General features: G+C 35.2%; 1 protein-coding gene across 8 annotated transcripts in view; it reads right to left on the bottom strand.

The window, feature by feature from the left end:
- The window catches only part of TTC13 (tetratricopeptide repeat domain 13), a 40,419-nt gene that overhangs the window by 12,802 nt on the left and 2,254 nt on the right, over positions 1-25,363 (bottom strand). For 6 of the 8 annotated variants that reach the window (XR_003993412.1, XM_030499036.1, XM_030499037.1 and 3 more), the window contains exons 2-15: positions 23,890-23,984; positions 20,935-21,010; positions 18,530-18,600; positions 16,228-16,293; positions 15,266-15,358; positions 13,972-14,088; positions 13,039-13,149; positions 10,390-10,472; positions 7,585-7,726; positions 5,968-6,142; positions 5,421-5,577; positions 4,131-4,261; positions 3,683-3,815; positions 3,096-3,188 (exon numbers count right to left, since the gene is read on the bottom strand). Coding sequence is in view for 7 of the 8 variants with exons in the window: in XM_030499036.1 (XP_030354896.1) it covers positions 3,096-3,188; positions 3,683-3,815; positions 4,131-4,261; positions 5,421-5,577; positions 5,968-6,142; positions 7,585-7,726; positions 10,390-10,472; positions 13,039-13,149; positions 13,972-14,088; positions 15,266-15,358; positions 16,228-16,293; positions 18,530-18,600; positions 20,935-21,010; positions 23,890-23,984 (1,543 nt within the window). In the remaining variant the exon portion in view is untranslated. The remainder of the gene's footprint in view (positions 1-3,095; positions 3,189-3,682; positions 3,816-4,130; positions 4,262-5,420; positions 5,578-5,967; positions 6,143-7,584; positions 7,727-10,389; positions 10,473-13,038; positions 13,150-13,971; positions 14,089-15,265; positions 15,359-16,227; positions 16,294-18,529; positions 18,601-20,934; positions 21,011-23,889; positions 23,985-25,363) is intronic. The other 2 variants (XM_030499043.1, XM_030499044.1) reach the window with 2 other exon arrangements.

Genomic DNA, 25,363 nt, shown 5'->3' with positions numbered 1-25,363 from the left:
ATCTTTGAAAAACACGTCCAAACCAGACCTATCATTCTGTAAGGCCATCTAGAAACAGTAGTACTAAGAAAAGACTTTAGGTGGGTGGTCAGAAGTGATCTGTGTTTATTCCTACTCTTTCTCCTTGTTTAATAAACACTACCACCACAAATTCAAAAGTAGCAGAGTTCCAGAGAGTGTCTTCATTTTTTTATAAGGATATTGAGTATATCACTAACGTTTAGCTGATCACGAACCTTGTTTTGCCTATGAAATAACTTAAGCTTTCAAAAATATTTTCTCTACTTTAAATGAAACTTGGTAGCTTTGATCATTTAAGCCAGAAAGGAGATATCCCAAAATAACACTTGTCTATAGACAAATGAAGAAGTAGTGACAGCTGATACATACACCTGCATCTTCAGAATGTTATGATCTGGAAGCCTATCAAACATTGTGAAGTGCAAGATGTTTTTTTACACACCTTTAACAAAAGGCCCCCAAATTGACTCAAAACAAACAAAAAAAAGTTTTTGTTTTCTGATGCTCTCTAAACATTTTGCCACTCTGGAAAAGAATCTTTAATTCAACAGTCACTGAATGCTAGTGCCCCCATGCCAAGACTCATTTGACAAGAATCACTGAACACTAATGGGTTTCAAATGCAAAGAATTCTGAGTAAAGAAAAAGGTTAACAGATATCTAATCCAAATTTTTTGCACACAGGAAATACTGGTGTACAATTTAGACCAAACAAAACCTACAGACAGCCTGAGCTCAGCATGACTTGATCCGTTACAAACACTAAAAACACCCAACTGCTATTTTTACACTTCTTATTTGGCTGAACAGCTTATATCTTTGTATATTTAATAACCATGAAGGCTTCCATTTTTCAGTCTAAATAATCTATTATTACACCTGATTTTCAGGTAGCCATTCTATAGAAAGAATTCAGCCTTAGTCATACAGTTATGAGAATAACTTTCAAATCACAAGCCAAATATAAAGCAATGTATGTCTTCCTGAAAAACAGTCAAAAGACCATAAAGTGATCTAAATTGTCAAGAAACAGGTGTTAGCTCTGTAGTCTATTAATATCTCCAATCAGCAGCCATTTTACTGTTGAGTAATGAAGAAGATTATACAGATCTGTACAATCCATTAAGAGTAAACTGTCACTTAGAAATCATAATGGACTAGAACATGTTTCAAAAGTAATTAAAAAGAAACCAAACACAAACAAAGCTACTACTACTTAATATATTATTTCTTTTACCCCTTGCCCCATCCGAAATCATCGTGAGGGAATCCAAAAGCAGAAACGAATCACTACAGAAAGCTGACCAATGAAAGCAGCTATTACTTGGGATGCAGAATGATCAAACAAGTATAGGTTTCCAGAACCAAAGAGGATGCAAACACCATCCAGTCCTAAACTGTGATCAACTCCTAAGGCAGTGGAGTTGACTTGATTTAGGCTGCTCCAAATCTACCATTCCTTAAAAAAAAAAAAAAAAAAAAAAAAAAAAAGTAATTTTCAGAGAACCTCTACCTAGCTATCAAAAAAGTGCAACCAAAATGCTGATGAGAGCCCCGAAAGTCAAGGCTGAGCCAAAACCAAAAAAGGTTAGAATTGGATTCACTGTGGGCCTACGATTCTGAATGTTTGTGAAGATTGTTTCAGATTTCTATGAAATCACCAAAACATCTGAAATAGTAAATCATGAGTTTTGTTAGCATTCTCTGATGAGAAGAAAACAAGTGAAGTACTTCGGCCAGTGAAAAACAGAGTTGCTGACAAGAGAGATCCTATACAGGGACATATGTCCCCAGATGTTATTTTCAGCACAGCAATCAGATGTTGTTACTTGAATGCCTTTCTGCCAACACAGATACCCAGAAATTAAGCTTTTACTCTTCCATTTAAAATAAAACCAGGAAGAAACAGATGAAGTATAGAATGCATTCTCATCTCAAAGTATAGATAGTTGTGGTTTGTGCTGCATCATACGTGTGAAAACATGCAGCAACCCCAAAGATGGACACGGCTTGGAGCCCAAATTTAACAGTTGGGTTGGGGGATGACAAAAGCCTGACCACAGGACTGTTCAAGAAGCAGCACATCCTGCAAAGCAACTGCTGATCTGCATTGGAGCTTAATGCTACATTGTACCCACTCCCTAAAGTGGATGCTGCTAGGGTCCAGCAGAGTGGAAGCAAGAGCATGGACAAAGTATTAGCCTCTGTATGTGAACATCAAAATATCACTGTTTTTCTAGGCCTGAAATAATTCTTACGAAAGCTTTTCTTCCTTTATCCTCTTTTTTCCCCACAGCTTCTCAAAGAAAGAAAGAAAGAAATAGATATAAAAGCAGAAGGACAGATCAAAGATTTAATAATTCCCAACGGAGGATGTGAGGGAGGGAAATAAGATGAATCCTGACTACATATTTACTTACACAAAGCACACTCTGCTCCTGTGATTGACAGTGATGTTGCCACATTGAATCTCTCATACTTCTACCACTTCATGGGAGGTAGCACTGTCATGACTGCAATATTGAGTCTTGCAGCATGGGAGAAGATGGAACGTACAACAATGATTGAATCTCTTAAATTTTACCTTTGTTTGAAAGTGCAACTGTAACCTTTCACAGGTTACTTGTTTTGTCTTTTTTGCTTTTACTTTGGCCTGCTTTGAAAACAACTAAAGGAAACTATGCTTTTCCTTTCTACTATAAATTAGTATTGAAGCCAGTAGAACAGCACTGTTTCATTATTGCTGCCACCATCTTTGAGAAACACATTTGAAACATTACAACTATGATGAACTTAATCTAATTTTTACAGGTAATTTGGGAATTAAAAACAGCACGTAAAATTACACATCTTTTGGATCCTAGTTACGTCTTGTTATAACTCAGTTGTACAACTGTAATTCATGAAAAAGGAGAAATGTCATAAGGGAAAATTTGAGGTGCACAAAACCCAAATGTTCCATTAGAAAATCTAAAATAAATATTAAAGCAAAACAATAAGCACATATACATCTGATACTGTAATATGCTGTATCGTGAACAGCCGGCAAAAGCTGTTTGGTAAAACTCTCCTACCTGATTAAGTTTATGTGATTATTGAAACCTCTGCTAAGGCTTCGGGCAGGCATTTGGTCCAACCAAAGCACAGGCTGGTCAGGGTCAGCTATCCTACAAAGACAACGGACATGAATATTTGCACACATTTCACTCCATGTAGTATTTTTAATCAAGCTTTGTTCACACACAGACTAATTTTAGGAAAAAGCTAGAATTCAGTGATCACGAAAAAGAACATTTTATTGAAACATATGAACTATTTTAATGAGAAAAGTAACAACTCATAAGCATTTTATCTTCCTGGAGTTTGAAACTATTAGTATTTGTTAGCCTAAGATGTAATGTATCCTACGGTCTTTCACAGCTTTGCCTCAACCCGAAAATGCTATTCCCAAGTCTTTTCCTCTTTTTTAAAGGAAGAAAAATTGAGTATTTTCAGAAGGGCACTTCTGTATTTAAATCATCCTTCTCCTTTATCAGAACACTCTCTAGTTAGAGTGGTAGCAAGCATTTTCTCCTCTGTGAGTTCAGCCCTTTGGTTAACTGAAGCATACACCAGTATTACAACTAACATAAGGCTTGTTCTCTCTTTTTCCCCCCATTACCTTCTCCATTTCACAGCAATATCAAACATATCTCTCCACTGCATCAGTCTGGTTTTCCCATTCATCCGAACTTTTGAGTTTGCCCAAGTCCGCTGCACAGCTTGCATTACTTCTAGAGTGGCCAATCCCATTGCTGGAGGTGGGGAAGGAAGAGAGAGGGACAAACAACAACAGAAAACCAGTTATAGCCAAACACTTGTTTTTCTACAGATATGAAAATTGAAACAGGAAAGTGATGTATTTACATCAGGAAAAAAATTGCCAACATCAATAGAATCTGGGAGATCATGATTTCCAGTCACCAATTAGGACAAGAAACTGCTTATTTTCATTTTAAACTTTTTATCTTATTTGAAAAGAACAGAGCATAAAACTAATATGCAGATAGCAAAGGTATAACATTAAATTATCACCACATTGTTTTGGGGTTGTTTTTTTTCCAATATACCTCTATGTATTCTTTTATTTGGAAGAAATCCTGGTGTCTCATACTGCATCATGGAACCCAGATGATCAGCTACACAGATGAGTTCTTGCACATCAGGCTTATAGCTTTCAAAATTCTGAAATAACACATCTCTTATAGAGGAGAAAAATATGCATCAGACACAACTTGGCAACAAATATCTTGAAAGTTGTAAAACACAGATTTGTTTGTCTAATAATCAACACCATTTGTGTGAGAAATATTTAAAAGCAGTATAAAGAACACTCATTCCTCCTCCCACCCCACTGAACCTACACAGCACATGGCAGTTACATTCAATATCTCAACTGAAATTCTGGTCTTACTGAATTCAATAGCAGATCTTTCTACTGTCTGAACCCAGGACACTGTCACAACCAGTATTTCACCTTCAGACTTGCTCATTATAAGTGATACTAAATAAAGTTCACAGATAATACATTAACCTTCAATGTTGCACTCACCCTGAGGAACTTCAACGCTAAGTAAAAAAAGAGTATGCACAGAAACCAAGAGCCCTTATTCTGTAACTTCTCCTGTAATTCTGTAAAAGCTTCTTGTGCTAAAAAGGTGGATTCTATTCCATATACGCAAAAGCCATAAAATTTTTCACTTGGCAATTTTTTTTTACACAAATAGAGTGGATACATTAAAATATATCTAGAAACTAGACTACAGCAGGAGAAATTGCTATCTTTCCTTTAGCTACATATTTTTGAAGCCTAAATCCCCTCTTTGCTGACTGAAATCACCCTCCTTCTAAAATACTGGTTATCTTAAATTACTCTAGAGAATATTTTTTCCTAATGAAATGCACCTACGATTAAAAAAAAAAAAATAAATCTATTAAGTATTTGGGTAATCACACCTATAACAAAATAAAAATGTAACACACAACAAGAAACTGTAATAAAGGTGCTATGTAAAGCTACACTGAGCATCTCAAACTTGTCAATTCCTTAACACTAATTGCAAGAAAGAAATAGAGTATTTACTCAGTAAGGTCACAAAATATGAAACATTATGTGGATATTATTGATTATGTGAAGACAGAAATGAAGAAAATCATCCTAAATTTCATTCTTCCTTGTTTATGAGCTAAACCAACTCAAATCCCTATGATTTTGAGAAGGATTTACACACTGAGTGGAATTACACTTTCATATAGCATTAAACATTTACGCAGTTATAATGCCTCAGAATAGCACTTTTAAAAGTCAAACTGAAAAAAACATTTGGAGCAGGCTTTAAAAAACCCAAAACAAAACTCACTTTATATGTGGCTGTAAGCCTGGCTGTTCTTCATAATTTTCTATGAGAAAAGGAAGATTTTTAGCCCAGTGGTCCTTGAAATTTCCAGGAAGATCTATATCAGTATTATACTCTGAAAGAGGGGTATCCAAATGCGCATGCAAGTATCTAGAATACTCTGTAGGAAAGAAATAAAATTAAATACTGTCTGCATAATAAGCCTACTTACGTACTTTCATAAAAACAAAAACCAGATTATATGTTTGACAGTTACCCAACATGACTTTAATAAGTCATTACTTTTGGATAATTTAATTTTGCTATTAGCTAATTTCCAAGATAGAAATAAGTCTATTTCTTTTCCATTTGTGGTCCTAGTTTTTAACTGCGTGAACAAAAAAGAATCAATATACATTTTTTTAAAGAGACATACTTAACAATGCTCATGAAAACATACAATGGTTTCCTTAAAATGCCATAACTACAAGCATGCTTGCACTTTTAGGGTTCTTGATGGATTTCGGAAAATTAAAGAAAAAAAATTAAAAGAAAAACAATTCCAACTTACCTCGGAGGTATTTCACTTTCAGATATTCTGGGCTGGCCTTCTGACCTGGTAGTGGATCATTTAACATAACTTTAGTCTGAGCTTTTATGCCTTCATAAAACTGTCCCATTGCAACATGGCTGAGACCTTTCATATACTGGCACACTTCATTGTATGGTTCTAGCTGTAGACATCTCTAGGAGATTAAAGGAACAAAACACATAAATCAAGAGAGAGAATGAGTATCCTCAAATAAACTAAACTGTTTGGCCAGAAGACTGCATGAAAATATTTACTGATTACTAAGATCTATTTCCATCACAGTTTTCTTTCAAATGACACTGAGCACTTAAATTGCTAGCAAATGTAAGAAAAAGAAAATATTTGCAGCTTCATTAAAAGGACGGGGGAGGAGGGGAAGGTGGCAGGGAACTGCCAGTGCAACTATGCTTTTGATCACTAGATGACCTTAAGGTCCTTTCCAACCCTAACTATTCTACGATTCTGTATGAAAATAGATCACGTTTGCTCTAACAATATTAGCACTACAAAAGTTCTCACATTAGTTGAATAAGCATACTCCTGCCAATAATAGTAACAAGTAATTTTTGGATGGTTCAACATATATATTGTGCCATTTCTTCCACCCATATCTTCATGAGTTCGTGCATATGTTAGTCAACTATTTACCCTGTTAAACACATAGCAAATTCATATTTATCATTCAAAAATTAACGCTCTGATTCTTCTAGCAATTACATGTCTTTAGAATTGCACCTCAAGCTTAAAAGTTGAAATATCTTTTCAATTACACCAGTACCTATAAACTGTGCTACAGAAGGTGAATACGTAATAATGCACATAAAGCATTCTCCTTGGGATAAGCACATGCTCATTCAGAAAGGGATGTAATGATTTCCACATCTTATTTCATTCCTTGCTCTAATGATGGACACATGATTAACACAGGTCTTTATTGATCTATCTACAAAACGAGGCGGTTATTTAATGCCAAAGGAGAGAGGCCAAATTTTGTTTACCTATTAAAACATACCTATGGCAACATTTTTACAAGCTCAATGAACCACAACATATTCTGAGTTTTTCAAAACAAAGAAAATACCTCTGAAAAATTAGATAAATAGTGGAACTTTGTATGCTTACTTTAAGCTTAAAATTACGAAGACTACATTCCTTCTTCCATCAGATATGGAAAAAAGCTTTATATTTCAACTCAATATAAAATATTAGCAAAAACACAATTACCAGTTTAACACAAGCAAAACCAAACCCAAACAAACAACAAAACACAGATAAAACATTTCAAACAGAGCTTGGTTGTAGAAACTCATAAAACAGTTAGAGGAAGTATCTTAGTTTCAGGAAAAGTCCATTTTTAATTAAAAACTAAAAGTTTTTATAAATCTTTTAAGACAGACTTCACAAAAAAATTATTTTAGTTCAAATGCTTATAGAATCCTAGAATGGTTAAGGGCTGGAAGAGACTTTGAAGATCATCTAGTTCCAACCCCCCTGCATTCAGAATGAAAAACTTTGAATTTATATCTTTTATTGCACTTGTCGAATACTGGTCCTTGTTAAAACATTTTAATTTTGTATTTACTTAGGGCTGCTTACCTTAAAATTCTTTAGTGCTTCATCTAAGCTACCGTGATGATAAAGCATCATTCCTTTGAGCTGTAACGTCTGAACATGATTTTGATTTAGCAGCAAAGCCTTCTGGAAGCTCTCTGTAGCAGCATCGAAGTTGCCAAGTTCTCTAGGCGATTCCATAAAGTGGAAAATGAAGAATATAGAAGGCAACAGTGACAATGAAATTACTTGTTAAAAGTTGGTTTCACGCATCCAGAGGGGATATCATTAAAGAGGAAGACAGTACTAATGGGAAATTTCTTTAACAAAAGCATTAATTCTGCAACTGTTCTTCAGTGGTAATAACAGACAGTTGCACAGTTTTTCACTCCCAGAAATGTGTACTCCGAAATACAACCCCACAAGACCACAAACCTCAGCAGACAAAAAACATAAAAACACATACCGATGGTATTTATTCAGAAACTAAAAGAAACAAAACTTCCACAGAAGTGGAAGTTCTTGGAAAACATTATTTGTGACAGGTCCTTTGAACCTACAAATATAAACATGTTTTTAAAAATATACTAACTATTTCAATGCTGAATAAGAAGAAAGCATATGGTACTTGAAAGCTGAAATTAACTAAAAATGTATTGACTGGAATTACTGCATGTGCAGGACAGATTTCATTAAAAATAGTCACAGAGAAACTACAAGGAAAAAAAAATGGAAATAGTACACAAAATTTTCTTCATTTTTTTTTAATCTAGTACAGTGGTTTTTAAGTTTAAGATCCTGAAATTCTTTCCACATCAAATTAAATAAATCCAAACAAGAGCAATGCTAGAAAAAACAAATAAGATTTACTAGTTATAAATACATTTGCCAAAAAGAATTTTTAGACAAAATAGCAATTAGCCACAGCTCTTTAGTTTCAAATAAATGCACAAACACTGAAGTCACTAGATTTGAAGCAGGAATTAAGAAGTAAAATGCTATAACTCATGTTGTACAGAAGAACAAATCAGACTAAGAATTGTCAACTTCCACTATAAAAAGAATTCTTTAAAGGGTATTTTTAAGCATTGTATTTGAAACTTATTTGATGCAGAAGAAAGCAAGCAAGCAAGCATGAACTTAAAATACACGATTTTAGAAAGAAGGAAGAATTTGACAGCTGAAGTTAACAGTGCCCTGGAGAAATGAGATTATTATTTCTGCTTGTTTTAAGACCTGAGTGTTCATGGAAAAGTAATTCAGACTTATCACAGTTGGTCACTAGTTACAGTGTCCTCAGTTATTAAGCAATATTCTGTTCAGCTTCTAGCCTCCTCTAACTGCTGAGCATTTAGAAGAGTCAACAGTAATTGTGCTTTGCAAATTAAGTGCCTAAAAAAGAGGTGGATTTCTTTGCATTCCTTCCCCTATTACTTCCTGAGGATCAGCAAACTTCTGGAGGCAAGGGACAGTGAGAGGGAATAAAAGCAACACATTTAAGCTGATTAGTAATGCGCTGGCTATGTGACTTTTGCTCCGTAAAACAACAATGCAATGCAGAATTAGACATTTTAAGGCTTGCTTTTTTCTCTCCTTCGAAATAAAGCTTATTCAGCTTAAAGCTTCTTGAGCACAGGGTAGAACAGCTGATCAGTTAGAGAGGCAGTCCCACATCCAATCACAAAACAAAAAAATTAAAGCATGTATGCATTTATTGGAAATGTACGGCAACTGCCCATCTTCCAGGCTAAATTACTGACTATAATTTAGCACCTTGAAAGTACTTAAATGCCACAATAACAAGTATCATAGAAAAACTCATGAAGAAATTAGTGATTCTACATTGAGTTCAGAATTTAGATACTGTGAAGTCCACAAAGCAAGAAAAATAAATTTAAAAAAATAATTAATTGATACTGCCTTCAGTGAATATGCTGAGGAAACATTAAGCCTGAAGAAAGAGAGCACATGATCATGCAGTGCTTGCACACTAACCCTATTCAACTTAACCTTTGCTACACAAAAGCCATTTATGTTGCAGCAGTATCTATGCTGTAGTTCAGTGCTTTCCAAAACTAAAAATGTAAAACAAGAATTAAAAAGCTGACAAGACACAGGAGGTTGGGAAAAAAAAAAACCTACAAAGGGCGGAGATATCCAGTTGCTGACTATGTTATGTTCTTGTCGTTATATACAAGCTATATGTACTTTTCTCCTTAGGGGTTATCTGCACACCTCCTTTAAAGTGATACACTTTATTCAACTATAAATTATTTTATCTTTATGTAAAAGAAGAAAAAAGTGACTAGTTACCTACTAAATAGGGTTTGACTTTTTTTTTTTTAATTATTTGATTAATAACTAAGAAACTACATGTCTGTATTAAGAATAACGCAAAGAGGAAATTAGCTACATTCTCAGAACTGTAAATGCCTTTGGTGAGAAATTAGTTGATATAGGATCTAGCAGTCTATAAACAATATACACTATGCAATGAGTTCTTCATAAATTTAAGTAGCACAATCTCAGATGGGAACTAACACTCTGTATTAAACATTCCCATCATTTAAAAATCATTTAGCATACCTAAAACACATCTTACTGAAAACTGCTCTTTACCTAACGTTTGAGTCTGGAACACTGCTGGAGACTGAATTAAAAATATAAAGCAAACCTAGAAATTATTTATATTGAACATACCCTTACATAGCCCTATTGGCTTCAGGAGCTATCAAATACACATATGATTATGCACAGTTTTGTAATAAACATGTAAATCTTAAAGAGTGCATTTTAAAGAACACAATCGGATTGAAAACTGACTTTAAAATTATTTCTAAATGCAATTACCTATAGGCTTGTCCCAGACTTTTATATGCATCTATGAAGTCTGCTTTCTGCTTCAGAGCTTCTTTGAATGATTCAATGGCTTCCTACAGAAAGACACCAACAGAAAAATTTGTCACTGCATTCATTTAGTTTTAGCATCCTCAGTAGTTACTAGCCATGGATTTAAAGTTATGCATCAAAACCTTTGGAAGGAACAAACAAAGCATGGATTTATTACAAAATCTATAAAGCAATAATCATCATATAACAAATGAAATATTGCAACACTCTTTACTGTAATGACAGGTTTAGTTGGAATTCCTTTGTCTAATTTGCTATAGGAGTGATTTTTTTTTTAGCATTTTAATAGAATACAGATTAAACCCCTCCAGGGTTTGTTTTCAAAGCTCAGTCTGTTCCCTAAGGCAAAGCAGTCTCTCCCTATAGTCTTCCTTCTTCATTCATAATACACTTCTTAGTTTTTTCAGCCCAAAAGACTCCTTTCAAATCTGTACTCTGCCTTTCATTGCATTTATTGCATTCTGAGTTAATTGCACAGTTAGCAAACACTCTCTTGAGGGATTAGAGATTATCAGTAAGTGATCATCTTCACACAATAGCATGTACTGCTGCTGCGAATAAAATGTAATAAAAATAAAATAGCTAAAAATAATTATATGCATACGTTCAAACAAATCTTCCTCTTCAAAGGATTTGTTTAAGAACTCAGGTTTTTCAGCTGGACTGGCTGTATAAATCAGCAAATGCAGTACAAAGAGTTAGAATTAAGGATGTAATAATTAACTACTTTGTACTATGAAGGAATGACTGAAAAGTATTTGAAGTATACAGTGCAAGAAATTAAATGCCGTAAGGAAAAAATCATGAGTACCTTCAGTCAATTTAGAGATTCTTATTCAGAAAAACTATCAAATATATTCTGAGCACTACAACATGCACAAAAATCATCTACTGAACAAAATGTAACAAATATAAGTTAATCATCTACCATTACTGATAGGCTTATGTCCTCTAGATAAGTTTTAAAACCAAGAAGATTATTCCCAAAAACAATGACCCAAAAGCAACGATCTCTTTTCACTCAAAATGAAGACTCTGCCACCTCACCCTAAATCCTGGTTTTGAGCAAGCCTAGTAAAACCTAGTAGATGACATGTATAGCCTTCCTTTAAAAGAAGGTCTGAACCTGACTGGAAGCTAAGGCAGACCTGGGAATGAAAGCCCACTAAGTCACAGTTTCTCAGAACCTGAACAATAAAGAGGGAAGACACTTCCTTTGAGAAAAGAAATTGGAGGAAAGGAGGTGGTGGTACAGAAATGTGTTTATGTCCATATCAGAAAGAAGAAAACATTACTTTTATTTAGCAAATTGAGATGTTATTTACCCTTGTCAGTTATATTTCTACCATCACTTTCTGGGCTCTCTGCTGCCTACACCAAATATCAGAAATTCAATCAGACTATTATTTGCAAGTGTCTCATTTGGCTGCAATAAGATACAAACAGTAAATTCAATGAGAGCCTGAAGTTCTCACAGCATACACTGACAATATGGAAAAAAAATTACCAGCTTGGGTACTAAGAAAATAGAAAAGTAGCCTATTTGCTAAAAAAACAAAAACACAAAAAAACAACCCAAAAAACCAAAACAAAAAACCCAAAACCACACACACACACACACACACACACACAAAAAAACCCAAAAAAACAAAAAACCAAAAAAACCACAAATACAAAACCTGAAAAACCCCAAAACCCAAAAAACAACCACCATCACAAAAAAACCACACAATCCCAAAACGTGCAGTGATTGCCCACGAAAGACACTGGGCTGAAATTCAGGAGTCCTGGATTGTCTCCAGGTTCTTTCAGGATTTCTTCATACAACTCTTAACGAATCCCAAACTGTTAGCAGAGGTTAAACAACAAAAAACCCGTAAAACCGAACCAAAAGGAAAAAGCTTCCACTATAAAAACTTATCTAATTACCCTCCACTTGGGAAAAGTGCAGCAGTATCTCTAAATACTTCACAAGCAAGAAACAGGTGCAATATTACTACACCTAAAACACAGAGAAGTTTTGAGTCAGGAAATGGTGAAACATTAAAGAAAGCATGGGAAGAACTTCCCTGCTGATTTTAAAATCTGACTGAGCAACTATGTTCCCTCAATTTAGATATGAGCATTTCAGAATCTACATATAACTGAAAAACACATGCACAGATGCAGGACACTATCAGCAGTTTCCTTGATTACTTTTTAGCTCACTTGAAGAAGAATTTAAAATTACCTTCCTCTTCATCTCTTTCCCCTTCACAAAACCAAAGGAGTCTATTTCATGGAAAGAAATTTTGAATATAACCATACAGATATCAGCAGAGGTGCCGCACACAAACACCTTCCAAAGTTCTCCATAAACATGTCAGTTATCACTGATTTACGAAAGTCCAGCAAGACCAGCAGTATTTACATGTCATGCCATGAGGTATTACACGTTTTCATTTTGCTTGCACTCTTTTGCCTTAAAAATTCTTCCTCATGTGAGAGAAAATATGTATATCAACACCTATGATATTTCTACTATTTTACAGAAGTAATTTCAAATAGATGGTACTGTTCTACAAAAACTATTACTTAACATAGCTTTACCTTCAAAAGTCCTCTGTGAAAAAAGGTTAACCCTTTATAAAGCATAGCTATAGGCTGATGCTTGTTCAGTTCCAGCGAGTGCTGAAAATCTTCATGGGCTGTTGCATAATCCTGCAGGAAAAAAGATTTTCGATGACAGACGAAACTCCATACAAATAAAGAGGAATACAAACTTTTGTTTTCATAAAAGTAAACTACACAATTTTGTCTAACGTATGAAGTTAGTCTCAGAGCTAAGCAGCAATGATTGTCAACTGCCAGTTAGAATATCAAAGAATAAGGAATGCACAATACACTTTCAGCTTTCACAGCAAGTGCTATATAAAACTTAGTAAAATAAGGGAAAGAATAGCTGGAAGTAGAGTGAAATCAGAAGAATAAAGTAGGAAATCTGCTATTTAGTATTTACACAATCTTTGAAAATAAAGGTACTTGTTTTACCTTCAAGTGTAAGAACACCACACGTATTACATAGCAAAATGGGATGTTATTTTTGCAGGGTTGGTTTGTTTGTTGCGTGATGTGGGTTTGTTTGGGCTTTTTTAAGTGTATGTCGCAGTCACTGCCTTGGCCCTAACTGTTTTCCTTTTAGACTCGTATTTAACAATACTTCTTAAATACAGCTGTAGGTTATAAATCAAGTCAAATTTTTTATCCATATCCTACTCCTCAAACACACAAAACAATCCGAGATGTGCATACAAGGTATTTGTCCTCTGATTCCCTCTATGAAATAGATATGCAGATGAAACACTTGAAGAATACCTCTGAACTGTCAAAGTCAACAGGGAACTCAGGGGTTTTGTCATTATTTTGTTTTAAATAGGAAAGAAGCTCTCAAAAAAAAGTAACAACTGGTACAAACAACAACAACAAAACACTCATCAACATCCATACAATTCAAACCAAACAGAACCCCCCAAACCTACTAACCTCAGATATGAAGTAAAGGGTACCTCTGTGTCTGTAGAGCCGGGCTGATGGTTGTAGCTGAATAGCTTTGGTGAGATCAGACAATGCTTCACTGATTCGTCCTAGTGGGGACAATATCTGAAAGTATAAAACAAAACCAGTTTACAGCAAACAGGCTGAATAGATTTGGTTTCGAAATATGAAGATTATTCTTTTCCAGATTCAGCTGAAACCGAGTAAGTATACTTGCTGGAAAGTTCTACTATAAATTTCAGTACTTATTGCTTTTAAGTCAAAGGGAAAATCTGATATTTTTTTGGAGAAAACTGCATTCAGTATGCCTGAATATCACCAATAACATTTGCAGAAACCTAATATTCCAAATAAAAACAAATCAGCCAAAGCAAAATACTCTATTTCAAGTTATTTCAACACATTCAACTGAAAATGGAATGGAAGTACTCTCACAAACCTTTTTATTTTTTTAAAAATACTGCCCCCAAAGGAAAATGGTCTATTTTCCAATTATTTGCATGCCTTTCGCATTTTTAGATCAAGATTATTAGCAAACGTATTAACAATTCATTAAACCCACAAAACTTGTGAATTGCAATTTCGTATTATGGCAATTAACATTACATGGTATGCTGTGTAATATAATAATATTTAATATCATTATCAATAATTATAATAATAATAAAGAATAATATAATATTTAATAAATGTTCATGCTTTTGATTTGTCTACAAAGATGCTGCTTAAAATTTATATTCCGTAATCGACAAAACAAAACCGGATTTTCAAAATTAAAAATATCTGCGTATCTGAGTTATATTTAACTTATATGCACAAATATGAACCCAAACTATTTGACTAAAAATTCATTCTTTACAAGTTCGGAATTTAGCAACTCACCCTAACAATAAATTTACTAAGGTGACACTAAGCGCAAACAGGTAAGGTTCAAGTGATATTTTGATTCATAATATAAAAAAAACCCCAAACAACCAAACACTAAAACCCACACAATCTTCCTGTATAGTATGTCAAAAACTAAACACTTAGACACAATACAGGCTATTCTGTTGGTTATAGTAACTCCATATGGTGATTCATTTTCAAAATAAACATTCCACAAATTACACTGTGCGAGAGCGAATATATTTTTGTGTGAGAGCAAAGTATATTTTTAAAGGAGGAATGTTCACAGAAAAACACAGATAAGAGCTTTAGTCATTAAGTCAGTGAAGAAATAATTGAAAACACTGTATAATTGCAACTTCTCAAAAAATCTGAAGACACAAAAAATACTCACTTCTGCTCGCTGTTCATATACTTCGGGATGATCTGGTTCTAGACTAATCACCCTACTGAGCTCAAACAGAGCAAGTTCAGCATTTTTCATATCCTGAAAAGGAGAAAAATAAACAAGGTAAACAACTGTGCATATTTAAAGTAATATACTCCTGAAGACTGAAGGACAACAACAAATAGATTGCCTAAGTTTCTGAAAGTTACCAGTTTACATTAAAAACCCTCCACACCTTTGCTAATAACATTAAGATGTGGTATTCTACAAATAGTTGGAAACCCCCCACCACCTATCTGCTATAAACAAGAAAAATAAACTTTGCTTGTACACATCATCTTTGTGCTGTACCTCTAGCTTTATTCATAAAACTCTGTGAATAAACATGAGGTTTACGGCTCCATAGGTACCGTTCCTGGCAGCACAGCTGGCTCAAGTTCTCATGTGAACTCCAACACGCACACCCTCACCCCCTAGCGAGTGTATAGTGCTGTCTGTAACTTACACCAAGTAGTACTGGCAAATGGGTTGACACCACCAGCATCTTGCCTATCCTAATTTTTATATTGTCCTCAGTAAATTGTAGGTTGGAAGCAGTTACTTTATTTGAAAAATAAAAATAAAAATTCCAAACCAGTGATATAACAATCTCATTAGAAAACTCTTTCAAGTGGCTGTGGCTCCCAGTGTTACTATCCACCACACACAATCGTGCCTATATTCTCCTTTGGCACCCCTGCTTCACTTCCATAGTAAAACAAAGCAAATATGCCCACGGCTTAAGCAGTATGATCCACCAGATTCCCCCTATGGAGCACCTACCAAGGGATGGATGCATCATTATAGTAGGGAGGGCACAAAGACTTTGGGATGTACCTATCAAGACCGGTTCCTCCTGTTACAGGCCTTCCTATAGTTTGGATTCAAATAATTCAGGCAGATATTAATTTAAATAATTATCTACTCACATGTAGTCCTTTTTTTCCATATGCTATCCCTCGTCCGTAAATTGCACTAACCAGCTCTGGTTCTTCCTGTTAAGATTAAACATGAACACAATAATCAGTTGTGGCTTGCATTTGTTTGGGGTTTGGGCTGGCTTTTTGGTTCGGGTTTTTTTTAAGGTATCTTTCTTCAATATCTATTTATTTTTTGCTGATCTTAAGTAGTAAGGAATGAACAATCACAGTTGTCAGGCAAAGAAATTGATTGTATTACGGACCATAATTTCATATACTTACAACTTCCAATTCAATTTACTGGAATTGTTCTGGAGTATTTGTCTGGAAAATGAGCTAAACAGAGTGCAGTTACAGGTGTCAGTGACCACCTATCAGAAGCTATGCACACATTAGTATAGTCTGTTGTCCAAACTTCATTATTTGAAACCTTATTGATATTTATCTGATTTCTAGTATCACTGAAGTGATAATAAACATAGAATTCAGCCATTCAAAGGTCTTTTTGTTTGTAATTTAAATTTGAGATTTAAAATTAGGAAGCAGGAAATTGTGACATCCTAATGAAATTCGTATTCAGGCAGGTATCCTGCCAAAATAGTTTTGCAAAATTCAAACAAACCTTCCTTGGGTTAGATTTAAGCCTGTGGCTTTCCAACTGGGGTACTTAAGGGGATGCATCTTACATAGTGAACATACTTGTGCAATGTTATTTACACCACACATGGTTTTCTATTCAAATCTGAAGAACTACAACAGCAAAACTGTTTTTCTTGGAACAACAATGCCAATGCAGTTAGTTTCCCTGAAAAAGTCAGGAATCACGCCATCTTCACGCCTGCAACCAACACAGCTGTGCTACAAGCGTTTGTAGCATAGGCCTGCTCTCATCTAACTGGGACAACTGCCAAGAAGCAAATTATTTCATTGACAAAACAACACATATGTGGTACACCAATGCCAGCACCTTGCCAGACTTGAGCTGATTCCGAGTGTACACTTGCCAATGTCAACTTCAGGTAACTTCCTTACTTTTAACACAGTGGCTAAGCAAGGCTGTTTTATTCTGTTAAATCTTTTAATATTCACTTCATATGCCTTATGGAAGACAGAGTGAACAATCATAACCATTTCACAGCCTTTCAGGCATAGAATAAGCATGATATTCGTTTCAACTCAGATGTGTGCATTGCAGAGGTATTCTATTACATACACACTTCTCCCATCTTTCTAGTCACTGTATCTTGCTTATCTTCACTTATATTATGCTTCCTTCCTAATGTAATGTTTCTTTCCTTCTTAATATAATGCCTCCTCTTTATAAGTCCAGTGGTTTTTGAAGCAGGAGTTCTCATTGGGGGGGGGGGGGGGGGGAAGTCCTCACATTAAAACAAAAATCAGAGATCACAAAACAACTAAAATAAACAAAACAACAAAAACATTCTGGTCCATTAAATTCCATTAAATTCCCATGCTTTAACTCAATTGAAGTACAAGCCATATGACATTTGAGTTAAAAACAAGCAAAATCTCCAAACATGCTAGTATTTGCAGTATTACTTTCCGCTTGTATTTGTGTACTACAAGCAGTTTAGATCAAAAAGTAGGTCCATGCTTCTGGTAGTCTCAGGTTCTCAGCTACAAAAACACAGTATTTTGAAAACAGCCTTAGTTGGAGCTTTTAAACTGTTTGGGTTGCCTTTTTTTTTTTTTTTTTTTTTTTTTTTTAAGAGAAGAGTGGTTACCTTCTACTTCACAGCAGAAGATTCTGAATTCTTTACCTTGGTCAGAAAAACAAATTATGTTGAAGTACTTGTTATGTTTTACTTATATATTACACTCATCAAATACCACTGAAGGATAAATCCAGCATACAAAATCTTTTATCATCATTACAGCAATGTAGTACTTGCCACTATCATAAGTGATCTGTCAGGTTTTTTCTGATGTTACTGGCAACATGCTGTCACCCAAAAAAGTCCACATTAAAATATCTCAGCCTACACATTAAGAGGGTGATTAAACGCACTTCAGTTTTGCACAAGCCAGGTTTTTGAAGATGCTTTCTTTTTTTGTCAGTGCCAAAAAATGATTATTCCTACAGATGAGAAAAATACTCAGCAAATAACCAAGACACTGAATCACCTGATTTTAAGCAGTATTCTTACTGGAGGGCGGGGGGGGGGGGGGGGATTATAAAATAATTACTCTCATTTTAAAATCCGTAACTGAATTATTGTTTTAGTAAAGCCATATGTTGTAATGGATAACTTCATAAAGTGATTTTTAGGGGACGAAACAGAAAACTTACCTGCAGCATTGTTGAAAAGTGTCGTATGGCTTCATCATACAAGCCGTTGCCAATCAAAACGTAAGCAATTGCTAACAAAACATTACAAATGTAAATAAAACAGCAAAAACCATCTGATTATACTTTTTAAATACATTTTAATACATAAACTACAGAATCTTTACCCATATTAAAATTATGAAAAGCTTTAAAGTTTTTGCATATCCCCCCAGCTTTGGAATAGAAGCCAAGTGTTTGAAAAAGAAACAGACCACTGTTTTAGAAACATATTCCTGTAATCTCCACAAGATATAAAAATACAGTCAAGTCACAAGACTGGAAAGCTGTGGTTGTGCTTGCATGACTGAAGTTCAGTTCTGACAGCTGAATATCTCAAGACTGTTTCATGTTGCATGTTTTAATCTCTCAGAGTTCTTAACTCTGGACTAAGATCTGTCTACACTGCCCACAAAAAACAAGTATCTTGAGGACTAGAGCTATTGAAGTACAACTTCTCCCCAGGCAGTTCACATGAGCAGCTGACGATGGAACTAAGAGCTGGAATTCACCTTTCCCATACTCTGTCATACAGACAGGGCAGAAGAGTCATCTATCAGCTTAATTATTTACTCAAACATGAGAATTGACAAATAAGCCAGTTGGAACAAGGGTATTTTTAATAGGACACAGGCACTTATCTTTCATGCAGGCAAAGCCACATTACTTTGGCAGTGTCACTAAGCACTGTTCATTGAAGGAAGAACAAAGTTAAATGAAAGAGAAGAAAGAAATTTATTAATCCAAAGCTTGACTCATTCTTGGAGCCTTTCTATTATGCGGAAGGCAGTAATTGTGTGCAATATAAGCTTTTTCCTCAATACATAAAAAGCTTCACTTGGTACAGAGACATAGCATTGTCAAAAAAGGAAAGAAAATTGGCAGAGTAAAAGACAGGTTGAAGAGTTGTTGAATTTTCCTCATTTCATTCTTCTCCAAGACTACATAGTTCTTGTTATCATCTTTACAGTTCCAATCCCAGAACACAGAACAGTTGGCATGTAAAATAAAATTAAGTCAACCATGCCAGTATTAATCAAAAAAGTGGAGGAAGCAACATAATGAAGACTCATTGTCTTGCTGATAATGAGTTTATTTTGTTTATCCAAGACTCCTGGTTAAACACAGGATGTCATAGACTAGGTCTGTAGAACTATGGCAAGTGATCAGCAGCTAGTAGCTGATACAGTATTAGCTTCTTAAATTTTACTTCTTTGATTAATCTTTCATCTTTAATGAAATACTACAAAAATACACGTACTCTATTATGAAAAAATCTAGGGTTAACAGTGGTCCATTAGCCCTAGTATTTAGGTACCGACTTTGCTTCAGGATGCCCCATACATTTCACACTACTTTCCCTCAGAACAGTTACAAGCATCACGCACAAACAAGAAAGATCCAGGCTCCTCACACGATGACATACTTGAAATAAAGTGGGTAGGTAGGTGCCAGTCTACATGCCAAACATGAGAATAGGGATCTTCTGGCATAGTCTTCCAAGTCTACAGAGCACATTCTAAAAGCATAAAATATTTTCGGCTGGACTTTAGTATTCCCTGCAGGGTTCTATGAACATAGTTAGGTATGCGAGGAATATCAAAAAAGATTAAGCCCCCAAATTTGCCTGTGAAGGCAGGAATTACATCAACAAAAGACTACTAAATTGTTTTAATTTCATTAGACAACTTATGAGTAAAGTCTCCCTTTGCTCTTACATGTGAGTCTGCTGCCTTCTTTAGCATTCACCCTCAACCATCTCTTTGCTGCCTCATAATACCTTTGCTTCCTATAGAGGACATCAGTTAGGAGAAGTAGTGCAAGTAAGTCCTTCCTCAAGTCCTTTGAGAAAAGTATTTCCTGTTCTATTTGAAATGCCTTCATTTTCTGTGCTGAATGTGCTTTGAAAAAACATCAGCTTGCATAAGGACATAATTCAGAAAGCCTATAAGCATTGACAGGAAGAGTGTGTGGAAGGGGGAAGACGAATACTAGATCTATGCTTGACAGAAAGCATATTCCATTGGTAAAAATTTCTGGATGCTTGAATAGTTTTAGTCATCAATAATTACAGAGAAAAGGAAGCAGGAAGCAGCTGAGACTGTTTAACAGGATTAAATCAAAATGCTTTTTGAACACTTGCTTAAGCAGACATGGTGAAGAATTCTAGAGAACGAAGCAGAAAAGATTTTTAGGATGAGATACACATTTTCTTTATATGACCAGAGAAAACTCACTGTATTTTCAGGCGTATTAAGATTACTTTAATTTAAAGCACCACTGAGGAATCATCAGTTTAGTTTCAAAATATTCAGTGCTAATAATTAGCACGTAATTCACCTGCACAAACCTTATATAAGGCATCTTACCCAATTCTTCGTTTGTGTTGTCATTATCAGTAGCAAATGGAAATCGTTTCTGCTCTGCAAGCAACTTCGCTTGACTCTGTAAAACATCATGGTTTTTAAGTGTTCAGCAAACAGCAGTGCAGAATTTAACAGAAAACCTGTGTCTTAAATCCTTCACAGAATGCCTTAAATCAAAAAGTTAAGACTAATGTGATTGCTCAAGGTAAATGAAAACAAATTCATCCCTAGCCTTACACAGGAAGAAAAACTGCCCTTGAGTGAGGTGCTACTGTTTTCTTCTCTAACATAAGGCTAACCAAACCTTTCCGATGAAAGACCATTGTCACCATTTTACCAGTGGCTGATGTTTCTTTATTACATCTTCTTAACATGAAGTTTTGGAAGACTAAGACACATGCTGTTTCAGATGAAAGTTTATACTCTTTACCCCATTAATTATTCCTTTATCTCCACATAGGGAAGGATACTACAGAAGAGCAAAATACTGAAAATGAAACACTGGGAAGAAAATCGCTCCAGCAATCTAGACAAGTTCAACTTAATTGTGCCGTACTAGAGTAAAAAAGGCTGCCCTTTTAATAATGACCTTCTATCTGTTATAGACTTTGTTCACCCAATTGTAGTCTCATCCAAGATGACTGTTCCCCAAATGATGTTCCTGCAGAAACTAATTCTGCCAAAGACAATCCCTCCGAAATACAGAACAGAGAATACTCTATTCATTTTCACAAGTATTTTCCATAGACAGCTGTAAGCCTACAAGAGCAATTTACGTTAGAAAAGAACAAAATGCTCATTTAAGTGATAGGCTTTCCAAACGGTTTTAAGAAGTAAGAAACGGAAAAAATAACTCCTCTCACTGCTCAGTTCTCTTCTTTTGCTTCCGCTAAGCAGTACTTTAACTTCATCTTTAACTTCAGAGAAGACAGTTAAACACCTTAAACTTCAGAGAACATATTTAACTCATTTCCTCTACTGAAAGGACTGCACTTGGTCTTCCTCTCTTCCACTCTTTTTTGATTGTTTAAAAGTAGCCTCTTTACTTATGTCTATAACACAGACATTTCAATGATCTACAAAGCACAAAAGTAACTGACAAATGCCTTTGCACATTTTCTGCCCTGTTCACCTAATAATCTTAGGAATGAGAAGAAAGTTTGGTCTGATCTAAAAACTTGAGCATTTTGGAGGGTATGACTGATTCGCAAATCAGATTTTACGAACTTTGTTTTTACTGCAATTAGAGATCATGTATGATTACACTGTAATGGCCTGAGAATTGCTACTTCACCTGCTGTTGCACCTACAGTATCAGAATGGAAAAGTTCTTTTCCTCATAGGAAAAAAGTCACTAAAACCATCACAACAATGACCAGGGTTCAGCAGCTATACCAGTTAGAAAACTAAATCTACATTGCAGACCATAAAAATCACACACCTCCAGAAACAACCTTTTTATTTCATCAGCTGCCTTCAGGTAATTTCCAGAAAACTTACTTCAGAAAACAATCTTCAATGCCTAACTCTGCAAAACATTATTATTCTATAATTGTCTTAGTGTTAGAAAAAACTTAATTCTTACTAAAGTACAACTTCCATCTTGGTGGATTAACAAAAAAAGCCTATACTTCTTGGTATGTGGACAAAAGGTAAGATACAGAAAAATTTCACACTGGGTATTGAAAAATAAGCTACAACCAAAAAAATCTGGCATTACATGAATATTCTATCAATTGCAGAGCTGCATTAGACACTCGGCACAAGAAGCATCACAGAGTTTCCCCTGCCCTCATCTGTTTTTTTATCATAGAATAACAGAACAGTATTTGGTTCTTGGGGTGGCACAGGAAGGGGATTCATACTTCTTCAACAAATTTTGAATAGTTATAGGTTACACATCCTGCAGTTCTACATGCAAACATTGGGAGTCATTCTGCCTTCCAGAAATGAGAAGAATTTTTTCACAGCACCAATTCCCAATAGGTTGAATTGTTGCTCTCTTCAAAACCTTTTTGAAACAGGGAAATTTCTTACAAACTAATTTACATTTTACTGCTTTAGGAAGAATTACTGGTACTGAATTACAGAAATCTGACCAGTATCTGGATGAAGGAGAATATTCAAGTTAAATAACTGACTTGGTGGATTTGCAGCAGAGTAGTTTTATTTCCAAACGCCACCTCTGTAGAAGTTGTTTCAAATTAGAACATTGTTTCCATGCTTCCCATAGCCAATATAAGCTGCAAATTTACCAAGGCTTCTTTGTATATTCACATGGGAATTATTTGAAGATTTTCAATGTCTGTGACTATACTGGACTGAAGAAGTAACATCAAACGTGTGTTCTCGTGTAGACTGAAGATTATATTTGTTCAGGATCAATAGATTAACAGTAGTGTTGCAAGAAAAAACAAATTCCAAAATAATCCTCTTAAAATGTCTCTACCAAGAGACAACTCTCTTTTTGTTAGAATATTCTCCACATATGATGCTGTTATTACATGATGAAACATGATCTGAAGCCTCTAACTCTACTGTCTGTGCACATTATTTCTATAGCGATCGCAAGTTGTCACTCCTACACATGCATTTTGTGGTAAGCCTCCTAGGTTTAATCTGGATAAAAACTAACACCTTTCCCTTTTTCAGCAGCCCTAAAAATAAAATATTCATTAGTAGACTAATCCAGGTGAAGATTGGCCTTCAGTGGAGACATCAGCTTCAATTAGTTGAAGCTGCTGATAGCCCTACAGACTCATGATGCAGTACTACTTTCATGAGCAGCTTGAGTTCATTCATATGTAAGCCTTTTAGGGACCTATGCCTACTGACTAATAGATTCTATTTGTAGTTATTTGCATGAACTTCATTCTAACTGGTTATGCAGCTAAAGTGATCTGTGACTTCAACAATCTATCAAAAATTGGTTTGTACATTATATTCTTGATAGCATACCAGAATTTTTTCTGTGTTGAGAGAAAGCACAGATTCACAAGATGAAGACCCTCCTATGTCACAATCCGATTCATGGAAGTGCAAAAAGGATGAATCTGAGGGAAAAGAGATAAAATACATTTAGTAACTGGAAGAGTTATACTTATATTCCGTTATCACATCTCACATTTCCTCATGTTCATCTGAACAGCTTCCCCACTGGGCACCCTGCAGGGCAGACCTTTCACGAAGTGCTGCTTTCTGCCCACAGCACTACATCCACACAGCCAGGGAAGTAATAGTTGCCATCACTGCTTTTATATAATTTGTTTTCTCACTACTTCTGCTTATGCTTTTGGCTAAAAATATAAAAATAATAATAATTAAAAAAAAGGGGGGAGGGGATAACAAACGAGAAAGCTGGAAGCAAATAAGAAAATTTTGGTGTAGACACATCCCCATTTCGCATTATGATTCCATTCTCTGGCCCAAGAAATTAAAGACAAAATTATCATTCCAATCCCAGAGAGGAAAATAAACAGAATTGACCACACAGAGGTAGGGAAAGAGGAGCTGCTAGTGGAGGTCCAGGAAACAGGTATAAAAACGATATAAAGCAGACAGAATAGTAAACCATAATTGACTGAACATCTACAAAGGTCCTCGCAGGTATATTACTAAGAAGGCCATTACAAAAAGTATAAGATTGATTCAAATCTATGAAAAGCCAAATGCAGCTTGTTGGCATAGCAGAGAAAAAGTTTAACAAATGAAACAAACAAGAAACAAAAATAATCAACAGAACCCCCCAGACTGACAGACTACAGAAGTCACTACTTCAGTTACAGGGTGCTTTAACTGCTATTCCAACAGAATTGTTAGCTTTTAAATGTTCAGATCTTAAAGCCTCTATTTACTTGAAATACTTAAAGAATAAGCAAGAAAAGGCAAATAAACAGTATTATCTCTTAGATTCCATTGTGCAAATACCAAATTTTACCATCTGCCCTAATGTTTGTAAATATAATCTCATGCTAAATTGGAAAGGCTGGGGGCAGTGTGTGTTTCTAATTCACTTTTACAGGCAGTGCTATACTTATATTTTGATTACATAAGGGTTGCAATTAGCTAACTCCCCATTTCTCACAAGTACAGTGCTAAAAGAGAAAAAGAAATGGTCATCTTGTAAAGAGAAGCCAAAACAGCATCTAAAATCATGCCCTGTAAATAGCAACTTGGAACCAAGTTGAGCCATAAACGATAACTGGTGGGAGAAGTTTACAACAGAAGCCAGAGTGGTGAAAAGCAGTTGAAAGTCAGAAAGTCCAGTGGCTGACCCCCATAGATTTCCAGCAAAAGCGATGCCAGTAAGAGGTTTCAACACAGCCCTTTGTTCTTCCTGTTGGCCAAACCCTCCTGTGCTACAGCAGCATTATTAACACATTACTTGTTCTGTGTTGGTGCTCATAAGTCAGTGACAGTTAAGAGCCATTGC

Source organism: Strigops habroptila, chromosome 10 (assembly GCF_004027225.2).
Source record: "Strigops habroptila isolate Jane chromosome 10, bStrHab1.2.pri, whole genome shotgun sequence".
Classification (NCBI taxonomy): domain Eukaryota; kingdom Metazoa; phylum Chordata; class Aves; order Psittaciformes; family Psittacidae; genus Strigops; species Strigops habroptila.
Note: the sequence above shows the minus strand (reverse complement) of the source record. Positions and strands in the feature narration are given on the sequence as shown.